Genomic DNA, 22,962 nt, shown 5'->3' with positions numbered 1-22,962 from the left:
TCCCTGGTATGCAGGGATGGTCAACATTCGCAAATGAATATGATATATCACATTAACAAACTGAAGAACAAAAACCATATGGTTATCTCAATAGATGCCAAGAAAGCATTTGATAAAATATAACATCCTTTTATGATGAAAACCTTAAACAATGCCACAGAATTTAAGATCAATCTCATTCACAAAAACTACAAAAAAATTAAATACCTTGGAATAAATTTAACAAAGGATGTCGAAGATCTCTACGATGAAAATTACAAAACACTAAAGAAAGAAGAACATACAAAAAAATGGAAAAATCTTCCATGTTTATGGACTGGAAGAATCAATATCAAAATGTCCATACTACTAAAAGAAATTTACAGATTCAATGTGATACCAATCAAAATACCAACAACATTCTTCACGGATCTAAAAAAAAAACGATGTTAAAATTCATATGGAAACACAAGAGATCCAAACAGCTAAAGCAATATTTTTTAAAAGAGATTTATTTACTTATTTGAAAGGCAGAGTTACAGACAAGCAGAGGCAGAAGAGAGAAGGAGAGAGAGAGAGGTCTTCCATCCACAGGTTCACTCCCTAATTGGCCGCAATGGTTGGAGCTGTGCCAGTCTGAAACCAGGAGCCAGGAGTTTCATTTGGGTCTCCCACATGGATGCAGCGGCCCATGGACCTGGGCCATCTTCTACTGCTTTCCCAGGTTATAGTAGAGAGCTGGATAGGAAGTGGAGCAGCCAGGACTCAAACCGGCACCCACTTGGGATGCCGGTACTGCAGGCAGTGGCCTTACTCGCTACATAGAGAGAGAGGGAGGGAGGCAGGAAGATTTTCCATTTACTAGTCTACTGCCCAAATGGCAGGAACAGCCCAGGCTGGGCCAGGCTGAAACAGGAGCCAGGAACTCCATCTGAGTCTCCCACATGAGGGCCAGAAACCCAAGCACCTGGGCCATCACCACCTGCTTCCCAGACACATTAGCAGGAAGCCGGGTCAGAGCAGAGCAGTGGACTTCGATGCTTCTGAACAGAGATGATCCAAGTTTACTGAATTCATTATGATGTAACCACTTTCCAGAGTGATGGAAGCAAAGTCAAACTGAAGCTCTTAGGCTGAAAATCCAGAAGCAGAAATCTGACTGTACCCCTTGTCCCAGCTGCCCCATGCACAGCACTTACATCCACCCCCTACTGCATGTAGGCTGTCACTGTGGCCATCTCCTCCCCCTCGTAGCTCAATCTTGGAACCAGAATACACTAGTGTATTTATCTCTGTGTGAGCCTAACTTGTCTTGCTTTGTTCAGTGTCAGAGGCACTCACCGAGCTTTCTACTTCCTCTACTCTCCTATCCACTAATGAGCTGGTCTCTGATCAGTGGCAGAAACTCCTTTATCTAGAGTCTAAAACCACATCTACATTGACTAAACCATTCAAGAGATAATAAAAAATATAACAACTGCCAAGAACATTCTACTATAGGGGCTGACACTGTGGTGCAGTGACCTTAGCTGCACCTGTAATGCTGGCATTCCATACCTGAGCACCAGCTGGAGTCCTGGCTGCTGCACATCCAATCCAGCTCTCTGCTATGGCCTGGGAAGGCAGCAGAAGATGGCCCAAATATTAGGTCCCTCATCTACGGAGGGGATCCAGATTGTGCTCTGGTATCCTGGTTTGGGCCTGGATCAACCTGGGCTTTTGTGGCCATTTAGGGAGTGAACCAGTGGATGGAAGATAGATCTCTTTCTATCTCCCTCTCCCCCTCTCCCTCTCCAACCACTCTGCCTTTCAAATACATACACACATTTTTTAAAAAAGAATATATATGGGGCCAGCACAGTGGCATGGTGGGTAAAGCTACCATCTGCAGTGCTAGCATCCCATATGGGTGCCGGTTCAAGTCCTGGCTGCTCCACTTCTGATCCAGCTCTCTGCTATGGCCTGGGAAAGCAGTAAGAGATGGCCTAAGTCCTTGCGCCCCTGCACGTGTGGGAAGACCTGGAGGAAGCTCCTGGCTCCTGGCTTCAGACACTATTATAATAATTAAGGGATTATTTGCATGTGGTATAGCATATGGCAAAGATAAAAATCATTGCACTGCAAATGACCATGGAGTATTTCTGTGTCTTAAGAGTTAGAGTCTGCGAGAGGCCATTTCATGGTGTGAAAATCATATAAATTTAATGCAGATCTTTAAAGGTCATTTAAATGTAAACATCCAACCAATTCTTGACATCCTAATAGAATTTATCTTTTTATTTTAAAAATTCATACACACACACACACACACAATCCTGGATCAGAGTATTTACAATTTTGGAATGGGTAAAGAAATAAATACCACAATGAGGGGATTTTTTAATATTCGATTTTATGATCGTTCTTGTTTCTGCCAGTGAACAGTAGCGAATCTCAACAGGTATTGGGTGTGGGTTGCATTGGTTTGCTGCTGCAGGAAAACAGAATGGTTAATGAGAAAAGGTCTCTGGTTTTAACAATTATCAAGTCACTGATGATATACAAAACAGGAAATCCACTATAAGAATATTTATTGAATACAATCAGTGATAAGGAAGAAAGTAAATTAGGTGTCAAAGCCAGCAAGGAAGAGGAAATGATTTTTCTGATTTTCAAAGGTAAGATAATGAGAAAGAAAAGTAAATGAGGGTGAATAGGCTGTGAACTTCTGAACACACTGAGAATCTGATAAGAATCAAGTACTAAGTAGCTACCTAGAGACCAGATTATGATTACATGTGTGCATGTGGATCTCAGAGGTGGTCCCAGGGAGATGCTTGTTTTACAGTTTTCAAGAGCAGATGTACAACAAGTAAACTGGGATGGGGTAAGGGAAAGGAGGGCATTTCTGGCAAAAGAAAATATTTTGGGAAAGTGCACATCAAAAGGAAGTAAGATGTAGCATCTTGTAAGGGCCTAGGGATTGGGCACAAAATAAACTTGAAAAGGACCTGAGAAGAGCATTATAAATCTCATAAAATGTTTGGGTGAGATGCCCTGTGCTTCCACAATATGGTAGAGAAACATCAAACTTTCAATCGGTGTTGTATTGCATAGATGCCACCCATTCTTGGTTATTTATAGACTCAATGATGGGTTCTGTGGATTCCTCTAGTCTTTAGGGTTTGTTCTGCTTTTTACTCTGTTTGTCCTTCCCTTGTTTGTATTTTGGTTATATCTCTGCTTTTAAACACGAGTACCCTTAAAAGGGCATTTACCTGTAAGATAACAGCCTACTTATTTAAATTTGGGGCAGCCATGTGGGGCAGTGGCTGAGACGCCGCCTGGGATGCACTCATCCCATGTCAGAGTGCCAAACACCCATCCCTGACTGTTATAAACATAGACAAACTCTAATAGAGTAAGAAGGCAGACTGCCAAGGGACTTCAGGCTCAGGAACTGTATAGTGTGAGGTCTCTGGGTTTTATTTTTGGTGCATATATCCTTGACTGGAGAAAGCTGCAATCCAGAAACACTAATGGCTGTAGACCAAAAAGTAAGAAAAGAAGAAAAAAAGAAAAAATAGCTGCCCCAGGTAAAAAACTGCTCTCTTTAGCAGCAAAGGACCAAAAAAAAAAAAAAAAAAAAAAAAAAAAAGGAAATCTTGGCAAGAGCAGAGAGCTTTTAGAAACAATAATCACCCTAGGCCATGAGGAAAACTGGCTTCAGTCCCACTCTCGATGCAAAGGTGTCAGAGAAGGTGAAGTGGGGAATCCGGTCCTCCTCCACCTCCTCCCTTCTTCCTGTGGGTCAGGTGTCACGGAGCCTACAAAGGAAGGATGGACTGCTACCCCTACCCGGCACTCACAAGGCGCCTCCCCGTACACACTAGAGTGGCGTCGGGGAAGTTCAGTGGAGCCAGGGCTCTGACCACTTCCCAATAGCAATGAGGCTCCCACCTCCGTTCCACAAATTCCCTCTGGAATTTATGTAGGGGCAGTAATGAGGTGGCTTTCCCTTACCAGTTGGAACAGTAGCAGAGGAGCCTAAGGGGGGGAGCCTGAATTCCCACCCCCACTTGTAAGTAACAAGGCAACCCCCACAGCAGGGCAATGGAGATTTCTGCCTCTACCTGGAACTGATAAGGTGACACTCTGTCATCCCAACCCAACGGGCACAATGTCAAAGGAGGCCTTGCTGGAATAGAAAATTCAGTAAGATCCAGAGTCCCATAACATCACTGCCAAAATATCTAAGATTTAACTGACACACACACACACACACACAAAATCACTTATACCAAAAAACGGTAAAATCCAAACTCGAATTTAAAAAGGCAATCGAAATGTACCAATGTCAAGATGATACTATATTGGAATTATATGATAAAGGTTTTAAAGTAGCCATAATGAATATACTTCAATGAGAAATTAAAAATATACTTGAAACAAGTATATGAAACAAGGAAGATTAATCAAATGCGAACTTGAAAACTGAAAAACATAGTAACTAAAACAATAAAATCCAGTGGGTGGGCTCAACAGCAGAATGGGACAGAAAACAGAATCAATAGAGTTGAAGTTAGAAGAACAGAAACAACCACAGCTTCAGGCACTTGTAGGGCTGTAACAAAAGATCTAATATTTGTGTCCTTCAAAAAGGGAAAGAGAAAGAAGATGCAGCTTAAAAAAGTATTCAAAAAGACAATGGCTGAAAATTTCCTTTTTTTCTTTTTTTGACAGGCAGAGTGGATAGTGAGAGAGAGAGAGACAGAGAGAAAGGTCTTCCTTTTTGTTGTTGGTTCACCCTCCAATGGCCGCTGCGGCCAGCGCATCTCGCTGATCCGAAGCCAGGAGCCAGGTGCTTCTAAGCACTTGGGCCATCCTCCACTGCCTTCCCGGGCCACAGCAGAGAGCTGGCCTGGAAGAGGGGCAACCGGGATAGAATCCAGCGCCCCGACCAGGACTAGAACCCGGTGTGCCGGCGCCGCAAGGCGGAGGATTAGTCTGTTAAGCCACGGCGCCGGCCTGAAAATTTCCTAAATTAGTCACGGATATAAACCTATAGATTCATGAAGCTGAGCAAATCGCCAAAGGAAAAAAATCCAAAGACATCCAAGCCAAGGAAATCCCGGCCAAGATACACTGAAATCAACCCTCTGAAACGGAAGATCTGAACAGGAAAAAAGCAACACACACACACAAACACCTGAAAGCTGTGAGAGGGAAACACCTTGCCCATATGAGTAAAACAATTAAATGATAGTTATCATTCGGACACCAAGAAGTCAGAGAGAAGTCTTGGAAGAAAAGAACTGTTAACCCAGAACTCTTCATCTAGCAAAAATATCCTCCAGGAATGAAGAGGAAACCAAGACGCTGCCAGATGAAGGAAAATCAGCAGGACTGTTTGCTACCATGCAGGTTTAAGAATTGCTAAAGGAAGTTCTTCAAAGAGATGGGGAAGACTCCAGAGGAAACTTGGAATACCAAGAAGGAAAGAATAATAGAGTAAAAAATGACTAAACACAACAAACAAGAAAGTTCTCTTCTCTTGAGTTTTCTAAACTATTCTGGATGGTTGAAACAAAATTACTAGAGTATCCATGTAGTTTTCACTGTGTGTGCAGGAAACACTCAAGACACTGTAAGTGAGGGGAGAAAAAGAGACTTAACAGAGGTAAAGCAGGGGTGGACATGTGGCCTAGAGGTTGAGAAACCTGTGTCCCACATCAGAGTATCCAAGTTCCACACCCGGCTCCAGTTTCTGCTTCCTGATAATGCAGACTACGGGAGGCAGCAGTGATGCCTCGAGTGATGAGTTCCTGCTACCATGAGGGACCTGGATTGAGTTCCAGATCCTTACATGCTTTGGCCTTGACCCAGCCTTAGCCATTGGAGCCATGCAGGGACAAAGCCAGTAGCTGGGAGCTCTTTCTTGTCAAACAAAAAAGAATCTTTTAAAAAAACGAGGCAAAGTTTCCATGTTTCACTGAAACTGGTAAAATGTTGACAACAGTTAGACTCTACGTATACAGTAGTATCTAGAGCAACCACTATAAAGTCTGTAATCAACATTACAGGCAAATCAAGATGGAACAGACTAAAAAGCATGATTAACAAACCTCATCTCTGAGAAATATACTTCAAATATAATGGAACAGATGTGCTGGAAGTCAAAGAATAGAAAAATATATACCATGCAAATATCAATAAAAAGGCAGAATTGGCAACATTACCATCAGATAAAACAGACTTCAAGGCAAAGACAATTAGTAAGGCAGGGAGGTATATTGCCTAATGAAAAAAGGGTCAAAATCACCAAGAAGATACAGAAAGTCTAAATGTATATGCACCAAATGACACAGTTGCAAAATAGATGAAGAAAACTGATTAGAAAAGAAATAAGAGGGGCCAGTGCTGTGGTGCAGCGGGATAAGCGGCTGCTTGCAACCCATATCAGACTGCTAGCTGCTCCGCTTCTGGTCCAACTTCCTGGGAAGGTAGCAGAAGATGGCCTAAGCATTTGGGTCCTTGCCACCCTTGTGGGAGATCTGAATGGAGTTCACGGCTCCTGACTTTGGCCTTGTCCAGCCCTGGCTGCTGTGGCCATTTGGAGAGTGAACCAGTGGATAGAAGATCTCTCTCTCTCTCTCTCTCTCCCCATATCTGTCACTTTTTTCTTTTGTTTTTAAATCAATCAGGAAAAAAGCAAACAGAAAGGAGGATATAATGACAAGAAGAACAGATAGCAATGATAATGAAATCAGAAAAAGAGAGAAAAATCAATGAAATGAAAAGCTGACTCTGAAAACATCAGTAAGATCAGCAAACCTCTGATTGACAGCGACAAAAAACAAGAGACAGTCACTCAACTCAAAAAGGAAATGGGGTATTGCTCAGACACCAAAAGAACAATGTAATACCCTGAACAATCTACTCACGGGAATTTGAAAATTTAGATGAAAAGAACCAATTCCTTAAAAGTTACACCTATACTCTTCCATACTAAAAAATAATAACTTGAATAGTCTTGTAACTATTAACGAAGTTGAATCTGCATTTTTACTTTATTTTTTAAAAGGTGGCCTTTCGTTTTTCTTTTTTTTAAAGATTTATCTATTTGAAAGGCAGAGTTACACAGAAAGGAAGAGAGAGAGAAAGAGAGAGTGAGTGAGCAAAGAGAGCGAGCTCATCCACAAATAACTGTAATGGCCGGGGCCAGCATAGGCTAGGAGCTTCATCTGGGTCTCCTATGTGGGTGGCACAGACCTAAGTATGTGGGCCATCTTCTGCTGCCTTCCCAGGAGCATTAGCAGGGAGCTGGATAGTAAGTGGAACAGACGGCACATGACCCCGTGCTCCTATGGGGTGCTGGCTGGTGTTGCAGGGAGCAACTTAACGTGCTGTGCCACAATGCCAACTGAATTTGTATTTGAACTCCTCCCAAATATATCCCAAATATCAGGCCATTCAATAGAGAATTCTACTAGCTAGTTAAAGAACTCACACCAATTCTGTACAATCCCTTCCACAGACGGAGAGAAGAAAACTTGTCCTAAGTCTCTGAGGCCGATATTGCCCTGATACCAAACCACACAAAGACAGCGTCACAAAAAACCATAGATCAGTATTTTTCACGAATATAGAGAAAAAATCTTTTATTAAACACTAGAAAACAGAAATCAACAGCATATAACAAGGAATTAAATATATTGTAACCAAGTATGGTTTATTCCATGGATGCAAAGATGGTTTAATATTCAAATTTTTAAAAATCACATTAGTTATTAACAAGAAGAAAAAGCACTTGCTCATATCAATTGAGAAAAACCATTTAGTTTAATTCAACAGTCATTCATAAATAAAAATTCTCAAAACAGCAGGAATAGACAGAAACTTCCTCAACTTTGAGAAGAACATTCACAAAAAACCTGTGACTAACATCGGCCTAAACAATGAAAAAAATAAATCTTTTCACACGGAGATGAGGAAAAAACAACCCTGGCTGCCATTCTTATGCAATGCCTGGAAGTGGTAATCAGTATAAGTAAGTGAGAAAAGGAAATGAAAGGCAAACCAATCAGAAAGGAAGAAATAGAACTGTTTGCAATGACATAGTGGCCTATACAGAACATTCCAGGAGACCTATCAAAACTAGAACTATTGAATGAGTTCAGTACGGTTACAGGACATAAGAGCAATGTTCAAAAACTAACTATATTTCTGTACACTAGCAATGAATACATGAAAAATGAAATTAAAAATAGAATGCTATTTATAATTGCTCAATTTTGGTATACATTATAGCCAACAAAACATGTGAAGACTTGTTTGCTAAAAACTATAAAATGCTGATTAAAGAAATCAAAGATATAAATAAATGGAAGCCGGTGCCGTGGCTCAACAGGCTAATCCTCCGCCCTGTGGCACCGGCACACCGGGTTCTAGTCCCAGTCGGGGTGCCAGATTCTATCCCGGTTGCCCCCCTTCCAGGCCAGCTCTCTGCTGTGGCCCGGGAGTGCAGTAGAGGATGGCCCAAGTTGCTTGGGCCCTGCACCCCATGGGAGACCAGGAGAAGCACCTGGCTCCTAGCTTCGGATCAGCGCGGTGCGCCAGCCACGGCGGCCATTGGAGGGTGAACCAACGGCAAAGGAAGACCTTTCTCTCTCTCTCATTGTCCACTCTGCCTGTCAAAAAAATAAAAAATAAATAATAAATGGAGACAAACCATGTTCTTAAAATACAAATTAAGACACAAAGAGATATCACTGCAAACTTATTAGAATGACTAACTTTAAAATTAAAGACAATGCAAATGCTGGTGAGGACACAAAGAAATTGAATGTTTCATACATGGCTGGTAAGAAAGTAAAATGGTATAGTCATATTAAAAAACAGTTTAGTGGTGCTGGTGCTATGGCGTAGTGGGTAACTCTGCTGCCTGACGCATTGGCGTCCCATATGGATGCAGGTCTGAGTTCCAGCTGCTTCACTTCAATCCAGTTCTCTGCTAACGGGCCTGGGAAAGCAGCAGAACATGGCCCGAGTCCTTGGGCCTCTGCACCTATGTTGGAGACACCCAGGAAGCTCTTGGCTCCAGACTGGCCCAGCTCTGGCCATTGCGGCCATTTGGGGAGTGAGGCAGTAGATGGAAGATCTCTCTGTCTCTACCTCTCTCTCTGTAACTCTGCCTTTCAAATATAAAGAAATATTAAAAATAATTTAGTAGTTTTTTTAAAGGATGCAAAAGAAAGAGATATGAGCAGGGCCGGCGCTGTGGTGTAGCGGGTTAATGCCCTGGCCTGAAGCGCTGGCATCCCATATGGGTGCCGGTTCTAGTCCTGGCTGCTCCTCTTCCAATCCAGCTCTCTGCTATGGCGTGGGAAAGCAGTAAAAGATGGCCCAAGTCCTCAGGCAACTGCACCCATGTGGGAGACCCGGAAGAAGCTCCTGGCTCCTGACTTCGGATCAGCCCAGCTCTGACAGTTGCGGCCATTTGAGTGAACCAGCAGAGGGAAGACCCCCCCCCCCCCTCTCTCTCTCTCTTTCTACCTCTCTTTCTCTCTGTGTGTAACTCTGACTTTCAAGTAAAATAAATAAAATTCTTTAAAAAAAAAAAAAGAGAGATGAGCATATAACCTAGCAATTCTACTGGCAATACATCCCTGAGAAAAGAAAATTTATGTTCACACAAAGTCTTTACATAAATGCTCAAAGCATGTGTATTTGTAATAGCCAAAACCAGGGAAAAACTAAAATACCCTTCAATAGGTAAATGGTTAAGCAAACTGTGGTCCGTCCATATCACGGAATGAAAAGGAACAAACTGACACATTCAACAAGTTGAATGTTTATTGGGATAGGGCATCCATCAGAATGGAAGGGACAGAATCTGAGAGAGGGCCCAGTCACTCAGGCTGTGGAAAGTAAGGTTTATAATGGTTAAATAGAGAGAATACACCCGGCAGGCCAGGTGGGCAGCTCAGCAGAGAGCTGACAGTAGAGCGCACAAAAGTCATATTCTTTATGAGCCTGCTTATATACCACCATTCAGATGACAGAATCATAGAGATGGAGAACAGACTGGTGGTTGTCAGCAGCTAGGGACAACTGGAGTGGAAGCTAGGCTGGACCGCCAGGGAGCAGCAGGAGAAAGATTTTTATGGTGATACAGAATGGTTGTGCATCTTGACTGTGGTGGTGTTTATATGAAATCTCACACTGTCACACACACATACACGGGTGCATTTGAAATTCGTGAAATCTGAATGAGATCTTGGGATTGTACCCACATCTGTTTCCTGGTTTTGATAATGTACTGTGCTCATGTAAGACGGTATCACTGAGGGAACTTGGTAAGGAGTACACGAACTCTTTCTCTGCTGTTTTGCGCTTCATACGAATCTGTAATTATTACAAATAAAATAATGATTTATAATGAACAATTATAATAAAACTATAATTACAGGAGTTGGCACTCACTTTTCTCTTAGGACTGTCTTGGCATAGCAACAGCAAAGCATTTTTGCACATTTGCATTGTTTGCAATCTTTCTCAGAAGCCCTGGGATTGTGAGCAGAAGTTGAGCAATCTCCTGAGAAAACACAGTATGATAAACAGTTGTTTGAGGATTTTGACCTCTCTAGTTTCAGGTGACCTTACCCAGCCTGTGAGCCCAAAGAAAGAGTCAACGTCCAGGTGTGAGAACTGATTACTTTATAAGGAGCTGGACTGTACTTTCATTAGCAGTATAAGAATAGAGAATACGCCGTGGCTGGACAAATGAGGAAATGTTCATCCTTTGATAAGAACAATAGGAGAGCGCCAGAAAACACATAATTGGAAATATCCACGTGACATTTCTATTTCACTTTGGATGGGTCTCTGCACTGCTTCTTTACAGCCATGAGTCCCAAACACGTGGACATCTGCTGGACACCACAGGAACTGCCGGCTGGGGACAGTTCAGTTTCAACACTAGGCTATTACATTTCTCTTGGTTATGTCCTAACAGATGCAACTGTTCCGTCTATCTTTTGACCTACAGATCTTATGAAAAACAAATCACTGAGGCACTTGGATACCATGAACAAGAATGCCTGGGAACTTCTCTATTTGGGTATGCCTGGTGGGTAAGGGATCAACTTCCATTTTGGCGTCATTACCTTACCATCGTTCTCACTTTGTGCATTCTAAGTACTACCTTGCTTAACCTGGTTTTTATAGCCTTACTGGGATTTCTCCCTGATACTGCAGAGTCAACTTATTTGGCCTCTATCCATATGTCCCCAAACAGATAAAAAAATAAATATGCATATAATATTACCTCAGTGAAAGAAACCATCACTAACTACCCATTTACCCAAGTTCAGTGGCAGGCAGCTGGCTTGACCCTGCCACTCATTAACAGCGCTCTTTTCATCTTTGCCATGTCTGCCACTCTCCACTCCGCCTCCTTGCAACCTCCATCCCAGACCTCATCATTTCACCCTCACACTGGACTATCGCGCAGCTTTTAACTGCTTTTTCTCTGACAGCTTTGCAATCCATCCCTATAACACTGCTGAGCAAATGTTTCCAAAACTTAAATCTAACTGTGTCATTTTCCTACCAAAAATCCCTCAGTACCTTCTCATGACCTACAGGAAAAAGAGCCACTCAATACCAGCTAAGACCTTTCCCTAACCTGGTCAACCTCCTTCCCCTGCAACCCTTCTGCCCACCACCACACATGTAGAGATCCATCATGTGTCATGCCCCTGGGATTCTCCAGGGACCTTTGCTTGCACTATTTATTATCTGCTCAAATGTTCTGTTCTTCCTCCTGTGGCCACGATTCAAGAGCTGGTTTAAGAGCACCTCCTCTGTGAGGCCTCTCCTGGGAACACACACAGTGCTCTACTCCATTCTCCCATCACAGCTCTGACGCCTCTGCCGGGCAATCTTTGTTTGGATATCTGTCTTTTCTACCATGTTCAGAGGCTGGGACCATTTTTTACTCATTGGATAATTAGTACCAGCACAGTGCCAGACCCACATGGGTATTTGGTAAAAATTATAGAAAATGCTAAAGGTCTAGCTCAGCTTCTCTCCTGTCTTGGTTTGGACTTTGGACCTGTGTTTGTCACTGCATTTACCCATGAATGTCAGCTATTCATTTTCCTGCTCCTCAACTGAGGCTCCTTGTGGACAGGGGCAGGACAATAAAGAACAAAAGGAAGGGGAGGTTAACAATTATTTATTAACTGCCTATTTTATTTTAAACTCCCTTCTAAATACTTTTGAATGAGGTTTAGAGAGGTTTAATTACAGAAATAGAGAGAGAGAGAAGAAATAGGCAGTACAGGACTCACAAAGGTTTAAAATAACTAAATACAATAATGAATTAGAAACCAGTAAAAACATGAGAATTTGTGAGTCCATCCTAAAAATAAACAAACATATACGTGACAGCAAAGGGGGAAGGGCTTTTGTTTATAGTAAAATGCAAAGGGTAAATGAGAAGAAGTGGTAAAGAGGAAAAAAAATCAGCATGTCACAATCAATCAAAAATGTGATCAGGTGAGAACCATCATCACATGTTAAATTTATGGGGGAATTCTGACAAGAAGCAGGGTATTGCATTGTCTTTTTTTTTTTTTTTAAATTTTGACAGGCAGAGTGGACAGTGAGAGAGAGAGACAGAGAGAAAGGTCTTCCTTTTGCCGTTGGTTCACCCTCCAATGGCCGCTGGCGCGCTGTGGCTGGCGCATCGTGCTGATCCGAAGCCAGGAGCCAGGTGCTTCTCCTGGTCTTCCATGTGGGTGCAGGGCCCAAGCACTTGGGCCATCCTCCATTGCCTTCCCGGGCCACAGCAGAGAGCTGGCCTGGAAGAGGGGCAACCGGGATAGAATCCGGCGCCCCGACCGGGACTAGAACCTGGTGTGCTGGCGCCGCAGGCGGAGTAGTAGCCTGTTGAGCCACAACGCCGGCCTGCATTGTCTTACAGTAGCTTTTCATATATAACTTAGTAGTTGCAAAGAAGAAAAGAGTAGAAAAACTGGGTAACACATGGATTGGCTGAACAAAACCATCAACATCCATGAGGGGAGAGATGGTCACCACACACCTCCAGATGTGACACTCTGAAAAGGACATACCTGCAGTTTAACCACTAGGAAAGATCAGGCTAATATGAGATAAGGAATCACACTATTAGAAGAAAGACAAAGGGAGACCCTATTCTTTAAAAATATCAGTCCCATAACAGACAAAGAAAGGCTGTGGAATGATCTACAGTAACGGGAGTCAGGAGCCCTGAGAACAGAACGCATCATGTGACCCAGGAGAGGGGCGGGCTAACTCTAGCTGGTAGGCCCAAGCTGGCCAAATTCAGCCCGGAGTCTTTTACAGGGCTGTCCAACAAGCAAAGCAAAGCAGATTATCTGACAAGGATTGTGGCTTGCAAAGTCTCAGGTGTGACCAGGCTTGTATAGCAAAAGTTCGCTGATCCCTGAAGAACAGATCCTGTACTGGAGGAGGGAAACTCTAAGGGCCATTATAGATCTGAACAAGGAGGGTAGTTCAAGGTCCTGAAGTCGCTAACTATACTGTGGTTGGATGAGAAAATATTCTGATTCTTAAGAAATTCACCCTGGAGTTCTTAGGGGTGAAGGACTATGGCGTGTGTAACATTTCCTCAACTGGCTCAGGGAAGAAAGTGTGCGTGTGTGTGTGTGTGTGTGTATGCACTTGTAGCAGGAGGGAAAAGAAAGCAAGCAAGCAAATCGGAGAAAATGTTAACGACTGGTCAATTTGCAGTTTATGGGTCTTTTTGTATTATTTTTATTATTATCCTTTTTTGTAAATTTGAATAATTTCCCAGTTTAAAACAAAAGGAAAGGAGGAAGGAAGTATATGGTCTGAAGTCAGATGCCTGGACTTAAATCTCATTTCTACTACTTTCTGGCTATTTCATCTTGGACATGTTACTTAATCCCTAAATATGTCAGTTTTCTCACCCATGAAACACCGATTTCAAAAGTACCTAATTTACATAGTTATTGTGAGGATTAAAAAATATACTTGACAGTATCTACTGCATATTAAGCACTAACAAAATCAGCTATTTTTATAAATAAGAAAAATAACAGTAACTGAAGTAGCAATCATTCAACCATACCACGAGCCAGGTGCTGTATAAAGGGTTTCCTAATAACAGTCTTAGGTAGCACTATGCTCATTTTCCACACAAAAAACTAGAAAGAAAAAGGAGCTACAAGTCAACCCTAATCAACTAGACTGAAAATAACCTCTTAATTATTCATGATACCACAGAACAATTAAACAACTTGCACAGAGTCACCTAGTTAACAAGAGATGGTGTAGGAGTTGAGCAAAGTCCATTCTTCTGTGACTTCTGTGTGCTGTCCATTCTTCATGTCTGGGCAGTGTGTCCCTTGATGCACAGACTACTTCCAGAACTCAGCAGGAAGTCAATAAACTCTCAGAGAACTGAACTGCCTTGAAATTGATATGGGACTTTAATTTACCACCCATATCAGTTTCAAGTCCTTTTTTTTTTTTTTTTTTGACAGGCAGAGTGGATAGTGAGAGAGAGAGAGAGACAGAGAGAAAGGTCTTCCTTTTTGCCATTGGTTCACCCTCCAATGGCCACTGCGGCCGGTGCATCTCGCTGATCCGAAGCCAGGAGCCAGGTGCTTCTCCTGGTCTCCCATGGGGTGCAGGGCCCAAGGACCTGGGCCATCCTCCACTGCATTCCTGGGCCACAGCAGAGAGCTGGCATGGAAGAGGGGCAACCGGGATAGAATCCGGCACCCAACCGAGACTAGAACCCGGTGTGCCGGCGCCGCAAGGTGGAGGATTAGCCTGTTAAGCCACGGCGCCGGCCTCAAGTCCTATTTTCAATCAAAGGTAACAAGGTGCATGAAAAGACAATATGGGTAAAAACCAGAAGAAATTACAGACAATGGAATCAAAGCCACAGGGACTACAGATACTCAGGATGACTGGATTCAAACAACAAAACAACTCTATTTCCAAATATTCAAGAAGGTAAAAGCTAAACTTGGAAACTTTAGCAGGGAATGGAAAATTTGACAAAATGGATTAGTATATTGAAACAAACAAAAAATACAAATGAGAAGGCAAGAGACAGAAAATATCTTGAGGTCTGACACAATGGAGTCCAAGAGGAAAAGAGATAATGAGGGAAAAAAAATTAAAGGAAAAAAAAAAAAGGTGGAGAAATTTTCCAGAACTGAGGGAATGGTCAATCCTTCATATATTTATGAAGCCCGAAGAGTCCCAAGCAGGAGAAATAAAAGGAAGTACACATCCAGACACATCGCAGCATAAAACCAAAGAGGTAGAGTGGGAACAGTCAGAGGGAGGTGAGGGCGAGCAGGTGGGGATGGCAAGAAATTCACAGCTTTTTACCAATGCAATTTAAAGAGGGAATTTCTTTATTATGTTGGAAGAAAGCAAATGCAAACCTAGGATTCTAGACCCAACCAGAATATACATTTTCAGAACGACAGAAAATACAGTTTGCTGTCAGCAGATCCTCTAAAAGAAATTTTAAAGGATGTTCTTGGGGCAGAAGGAAAATAATCCTCAATGGAATATAAAAGATACCTAAAGGCCGGCGATGCAGCTCACTAGGCTAATCCTCCACCTGCGGCGCAGGCACCCTGGGTTCTAGTCCCGGTTGGGGCACTGGTTCTGTCCCGGTTGCTCTTCTTCCAGTCCAGCTCTCTGCTGTGGCCTGAGAGTGCAGTGGAGGATGGCCCAAGTCCTTGGGCCCTGCACCCGCATGGGAGACCAGGAGGAAGCACCTGGCTCCTGGCTTCGGATTGGTGCAGTGCACCGGCCGCATTGTGCCCGGCTGTAGCGGCCACTTGGGGGGTGAACCAACGGAAAAAGGAACACCTTTCTCTCTGTCTGTCTCTCTCACTGACTAACTCTGCCTGTCAAAAAAAAAAAAAAAAAAAAAAAAAGATACCTAAAGAACAGAGAGCACAAACAATGTTTAAAGTGTAGATAAATGGCAGGTGAAGTAGTAGGTTACGCTACTACTTGGGATGCCAACGACCCATATATCAGGGATTCTGATCTTGCTTCCTGTGACAGCACCTGGGAGGCAGCAGCTGATGGTCCAAGTACTGGGGTTCCTGCCACCCACAAGGGAGACCCAGATGGAGTTCCTGGCTCCAGGTTGCAGCATGGCCTACCCACGGCTATTGTGGGCATGTGGAGAGTGAACCAACACAGAGAAGATCTCTGTTGGTCTCTCCTTCTTTCTCTGTCACTCTGCCTTTCAAATAAATAAATAAATAAATACTGTAGATAAATCTAAACAAATACTTACTGTATAAAGAAATAATAATATTCTTTACCCATTTGTAATAAATATTCATAAGAACATAAGCAGGTGAATCAGCATGGGGAAAATGATGGGTATGTGTTCTAAAGCCCTTGCTTTTACACAGTTAAGGGGCAACAGATTTGATTAGTCAAGGATAAATGTAATAATCTCTAGGGCAACCATTCAAGGAAGAACAACAAAAAATGATTTAATTTACAAGCTAACTGGAGGGAAGATAAGACCAAGGGTGCTTAAGGAAGTAGAAAAGTACAGTGTTACTGGGTGCAGGATGACGGGCAAGAGCTATTCTGGAAGAAGCCAGGCAAAGGCTGACCACAGAGGCTCACATTATAGATTCTGACTTTCATTCTAAACGCAGCGCTTCTGAGCAGCAGAGTTCTATATTCTATTATGATGGCTTTTGCTGTGGTGTGAAGAGGAAGAGAGAACTTTACCACCCTAGGACTACTTCCCTAGGATGGCCTTTTCAATCAAATTAGTTTTAAAAAGATTTATTTATTTGAAAAGCAGAAAAGTAGAGTGACAAGGAGAGGGAGAGGGAGAGCGGGCGGGAGAGGGAGAGGCAGAGGCAAAGGGAGAGGGAGAATCTTCTATCCACTGTTTATTCCCTAACTTGCCTAAAAGTTGAGACAGGGCCAGGCTTAGCCAGGAGACAGGAACTCCATCTGGGTCTCCTATGTGGGTGGCAGGAATTCAAGTACTTGCACTATCATTCACTGCTTCCCAGGCACATTAGTAGGAAGCTGGATTGGAATCAGAGCACCAGGGACTCTGATATGGGATGTGGGCATCTCCAGCAACTGCTTAACCTGCTGTGCCACAATGCCTGCCCCTCAAATAACTTTTTTAAGTCATCATCTTACTTTAGAAAGTAATGATGCATTACATGCTAGAAAAGAAAAATCAGCTTTTGCCATTTTTATTTTTAAGATTTACTTGGGGAAGTTAATTTTCTTTGTGGCTATTTTAATTAACATTTATTTTTTTTAAAATTTTATTTATTTATTTATTTATTTTTGACAGGCAGAGTGGATAGTGAGAGAGAGAGAGAGAGACAGAGAAAGGTCTTCCTTTTTGCCACTGGTTCACCCTCCAATGGCCGCTGCGGCCGGCGCATCGCGCTGATCCGAAGCCAGGAGCCAGGTGCTTCTCCTGGTCTCCCATGCGGGTGCAGGGCCCAAGGACTTGGGCCATCCTCCACTGCCTTCCCGGACCACAGCAGAGAGCTGGCATGGAAGAGGGGCAACCGGGATAGCATCCAGTGCCCCAACCGGGACTAGAACCCGGTGTGCCGGCGCTGCAAGGTGGAGGATTAGCCTGTTAAGCCAAGGCGCCAGCCTATTTTAATTAACATTTCAAATACTAGGTGGCCTTCTCTGTTTCCTGATGCTCCCAGAACCATGGTTAAGTCTCTGATAGATCACAGTTCAAATAAACAGTCTAACTTCCATGAAAGCACAAGGGCTTTTCAATCTTATATTTGAGAATAGAGCATGCCACATTTTAACAGTAACCTGAGAAGCTAGCCACCAAGAAGCCACCTAGGGTACTGGGTGGTGTGATGTGGGGATGGTGGGATTAAGCCTGACTTCGTTTGCATAAAACATTTACATGAGAAGAGGAGGTAGCCAGTGTGGTACAATGAACCTTAAGGAAGATAGCGTTTATTTATTTATTTTTTAAAGATGTATTTATTCATTTGAGAGGCAGAGTTACAGACACAGACAGGGAGAGACAAAGAGGGAGGTCTTCCATCTGCTGGTTTACTCCACAAATGGCCACAACCACAGGAGCTGAGCTGACCTACAGCCAGGAGCCAGGAGCTTTCTCCAGGTCTCCCAAGTGGGTGCAGGAGCACTTGGGCCATCTTCCACTGTTTTCCCAGGCCATAGCCCAGAGCTGGATCAGAAGAGGAGTGGCTGGGACACAAACCAGTGTTAGCAGGCAGGCAGAGACTTAGCCTACTATACCTACCACAGCATTGGCCCTCAGAGGACATTGTTTAGCCTCAACAATTTGCATGTACTCCTTGCCTTGCTATTATTTTGAGTCCAACCCCAGACACAGCATATTAATTCAGCCGGATATAAGAACTACCATAGCCACACTAACACTGGTATCCTGATAAGGGTCTTTTCTTCTTATTTTACTATGCTGCTTCTCTCCAAAAATGGATTATTTCCTTGCTAGGCACTATTTACTCAAGGCAGACATTAAACTTGGGTATTTGTTCTGTGGTCAAAAAACAAAACAAAACAAAACAAAACAAAACAAAAAAACACACACACACTAAAAGGGGAAAAAATGAAAATAATGTCAAGAACTAAAATCCCAAACAAAATTCTCCAGATGCCAAAATTCAAAGCCATCTGAAATTTGATAAACACCTCAGTATTCCTTCTGACAGCTGGAAATTCATAGGGGGGTTGTTTACTATTTTAGCTTTTCCCTGTCACTCCAGGAAGACTAGAGGTTATCTCAAGGGTGTTTTGCTTTTCTTATTTTCTTCTTCTTTTTTTTTTTTAAACTATGCTCCTTTCTAAAAATTCCAAGCCAGAAAGTACTTCATGATGTCTAGATGAGGGCTAAATAAGAAGCAATTTCACACAGAAGAGAATTTATGAACCCAACAGATAGAATTTAGGGCTTTCTTCATGTTTGGTTTAGGAAAGGCAGCAAAAAGCAGAATAGTTACTCTTGCAGCATGAGGAGAAGACAGAAAGAAGAAAGCAGCAGCAAAGAAAAGGGGAAGGAAAAGCTCAGGCTTGCATACTCTTACCTTCTTGTGGGCAATCAGGAGGCAGTTGGAGTGTTCGTGTTCACAGGCGATATCATAGTCAGGGATCAGCTCCACCAGTTCGCGGACAAACCGGACGACTTCCTCGTGCCAGGGCACGTTGGCCATGGTCAGATTGCTTGCGGAACTTGCTCCACAGTAGGTGACACCCTGGGGAAACATCACAGCAACTCAGGAGTGAATACGGACTCACCAGAGGTTCACAGGAAGACGTTCAGAGACAGAAGGGCTTCTTGGGGTCATTTAACTCAACCTCACCCAGCCTGTTCTGAAGTGAAGAGAGCAAGAGAGACCCTAAAATTGGCTTAGGAGATCCCACAAGTAGCACTGGAGGTACTGGGCCTACATTCTTTCCACTTGAAAATGCTGGGGCTGAGAACCTGTGCTCTGTGCTGTGTCCTCTATGTTATCTAATTTCAATCATCTATTTGAGTCAACAGTGTATTTTTTCTGCTCAGATTCATTTGTGCACTACAGTAGATCAATTGTGAAGGGCTTCTAGTCCTTGAGGATGAAAATGAGAGCATAGTAGACACCACAGAAATTTATTGCCCAAGTGACACACTGGAAAATAAGATGAGCGTTCATTTTCTAGCACAGTTGAGACGGAGACTGGCACACTTCTGTCAAGTACCAGAGCAGGACCTCCTTGAAACTTCTCTTCATCACACTCTCTGAATATGGACAGGCACAAAGCAAAGAGACCAGCATTTGTGGCTACACATACATACCTTTGTACATGCACGTGTGCGCGCGTGCACACACACCCACACACCCACACACACCTGTTTATCTCACAGATATGGAGATTCCTATTCAGTACAACTGCAGTAGGATAAATTGGCTTCAGGGGCTAGCATCGTGGGACAGCAGGCTAAGCTGCTGCATAAGATGCCCACATTCCATATAGGAGCACCGCTTTGAGTCCTGGCTGCTCCATCTCCAATCCAGCTCCCTGCTAATGCTCCTGGGAAGGCAGCAGAAGATGGCTCCAGTATTTTGGACCCCTGCCACCAGTATGGGAGACTCAGATAGAGTTCCAGGCCCCTGGTTTTGGCCCATACCAGCCATGGCCATTAAAGCTATTTGAGGAATAAACCAGGGCATGGAAGGTTTCTCTCTGTCACCCTGTCTTTCAAGTAAATAAATTTTAGGGAAAAAAAGGGATAAATTGGATTATAATTATTTTGAATGCCACCTGACTGAAATCAACGTATGTAAGTCCCAAAATTTCATAACTAAGTTTTCTATTTGGTAAATTACATAACAATAAATGATTAATTTTCTAATGACAGCAGTATCTTATCTCTGTGAGCTCTTCAAATACCCCAAATCAAACTTTCTTAATATTGATTTGAACAGTCTGTCTAGAATATTCCCAGTAATCTATTAAGTCAAGTTTTCAATTCTGCAAGTATTTCAATGACATATTTATTTCAAATATTTCATAAGTGGCATATTGCCCAATTTAAGTTTTTATATAGGTTTCACATGTGCACAGGAAGATGGGGCATAATGGGTTAAATGGGGGGAATAACTAGAATAAAAAGACAGGTGTTCCACTCATACACACACACCACACACAAACTGAAGAAAGCAGAGCGGCATTAAATTGACAAAAAAAAAAAAAAAGAAAAAGAAGACACCAAAAAACCCAGAGCCCACACGTGAGCACTGCCGTGTGATCCTGACCCTGCAGGTGGCAGAGGTGGGACTTGGCGGAAGCCTCAGATGCGCTGTGTGGTCCGCTCTTGTCCAGATGGCGGTTCAAAAGGATTGTGGTGTCCTCAACTGAGATGGCCTTTGCTGAATATAAACCACACGCTGCCCGGCTTCCTTCTCATTAGCAAGAGAATCTTCTCCACTGGCCCAGTGATTTACAGACATCATTAAACTGAGCTTGAGTTTTAGGTGAAGAGAAAAAGCAAATAATACAGTTCCAGAAATCATGAAGAAAGTTTGGTTGGAACTACCATGCTAAACTCATACATGATTTATTGACAGACCACATTAATCATAAAAAAAGTGGTTTAGTTCAATTTAAATACCCGCACTGCTTATGATGTGTGAGTTCTACAAACAAGTGTGTAGGTAGTAGTTAATTCAAAGGAATTTCTGGTTACTGTTTAAAAACTTCATTCGCTTACGTATTGGGAGAAGGTTTCCAATAAGATCTCCTACGCACGACAATGGCTTCTAAAATATTTTAATATTTTATTGCTCAGCACTAATGAATCATGAAACATTCAGGGGAACTTTGGTTTGGAAAGGGAATGAGAGAATGAATTTCACAGCCCGTTATTATGCCCTCCCAGAACACTTCTCCTTACCATGGGATGCTGCTTTAAGAGTTGACAGAAGCACTTTTCACGGGAAAGCTCTTTCAGCCAAGGCCCTCCCAGGTGAGCCGTGGTGGGAACCTCCCCAGGTGAGCCACTGGGCCTGAGCCCTCAGTGTCAGCACTGCCTGGGCAGAAACTGGTCTCAGAGAATCAGAACGCAGGTCACCTTCCTGAACCTGGGGCTCCACTCAGTTTGGCTCCTGACACTCTGCTCTGTGGTGCTCTCTGCTCCCTCCTACAGGCTAGTCTGCTGATAGCTTCCCTGACTTCACTCCTGAGTGCGGATGACCCTGCGTTATCCCCAAACACTCCATTTTCTCCTTCTGTCATGGTTGTCTGCCACCTTTTCATGCATTGCCACCCCATCCCCACCCCATTTATCACCTGCAGCAAGTTCCTCCCCAACCACTTGAACAAAGAACAAGAGAAGAGCATGCCAAGAAAAAGCAAAGTCACTCCCTGCAGAATCTGCAGGCTGTAGAGTGACAAGAGTTGTGAAGAACAAGATCATCTATCCTCTCAGGGTCCAGGCTGAAAAGCACATCCCATGTCCTACAACCAGGGACTTTCTGCTGCCTACACCGTTCTGGGACCTGGGAGCCCCAAGGTCTCCGACTGCTTGCAAAGTGTGCCTTGGGAGTCACAGCCTGTAGGCAAAGCAGTATGTCTGAGTACTGAACAGGCTCATTAAAGTGATGAGGTGTCAAAAGACTCCTAATAATGCTTTTGTCTCCTATGGTTTGATGAGAGAAGAAATATGGACTTCATGGTTATTTTAGCAATACATCCAAAATGTTACATGCCACTCTTTTCACCTAAAAATGCTTCAATAGCTCTCTGCAAAGCAGCCCATGCTTCTAAGCATGCCATATGAGGCCCTCGCTCCCTATGTCTGTGGTCTGTTCTAACCATGGCCTGTGAACCATTCATGAACCTTTGCCTTTGCCCCCCCACCCCCAAGTCACTTAAGCTGGACCACCCACTCAGCATCCCATCTTCACTTGGCTGAAATCCCCTCTCATCTCTTTAACCTCTGTTCAGGAACCCCCACCCCATCCAACCCCAATGTCATCATACATCCTGTGCAAACCTAATGAGAGAACTGGCCTAGGGACACATCTGAACTGTTAAATCTTAGTGGGGGGGGTAGGCCTTACTGTTCTCTGTGCTCCCAACCAGTCTACACTGAATACATGAAACATCAACCCGTACAGTCTTCCATGATACTGAACTTCAGAAATCTAATCTAATATGAAAGGCTCCGCTGTTCTCTCTTGATCCCATCTACTCTGCGATACTGACCCTCCACCCTACCCACACCAGGGCCCTCCGGAAGTTCCATCTGGTGATTCCTCTCAGGCAGACCCACCTGATTCCCCTGCATCTCAGCTTCCGTCCTCTGAGGTCAGCTTCCTCATGCCAAGCCCATGGGCAGGAGACAGGCTTGGAGCCCCCTCTTGAACCCTCGATTTCCCC

At 43.4% G+C, this 22,962-nt stretch overlaps 1 protein-coding gene across 2 annotated transcripts in view; it reads right to left on the bottom strand.

Moving 5' to 3' along the window:
- The window catches only part of LOC133750638 (S-adenosyl-L-methionine-dependent tRNA 4-demethylwyosine synthase TYW1), a 221,777-nt gene that overhangs the window by 19,909 nt on the left and 178,906 nt on the right, over positions 1-22,962 (bottom strand). Inside the window, exons 15-16 of one of the 2 annotated variants that reach the window (XM_062180247.1) lie at positions 19,128-19,295; positions 8,503-8,648 (exon numbers count right to left, since the gene is read on the bottom strand). In XM_062180247.1, the coding sequence (XP_062036231.1) occupies positions 8,550-8,648; positions 19,128-19,295 (267 nt within the window). In that variant the 3' untranslated portion in view covers positions 8,503-8,549. Of the gene's footprint in view, positions 1-8,502; positions 8,649-19,127; positions 19,296-22,962 lie in introns of those variants that run through there. The other variant, XM_062180246.1, reaches the window with a different exon arrangement.

This window comes from Lepus europaeus, chromosome 21 (genome assembly GCF_033115175.1).
Source record: "Lepus europaeus isolate LE1 chromosome 21, mLepTim1.pri, whole genome shotgun sequence".
NCBI lineage: Eukaryota > Metazoa > Chordata > Mammalia > Lagomorpha > Leporidae > Lepus > Lepus europaeus.
This window is presented reverse-complemented; position numbering and strand designations above follow the sequence as displayed.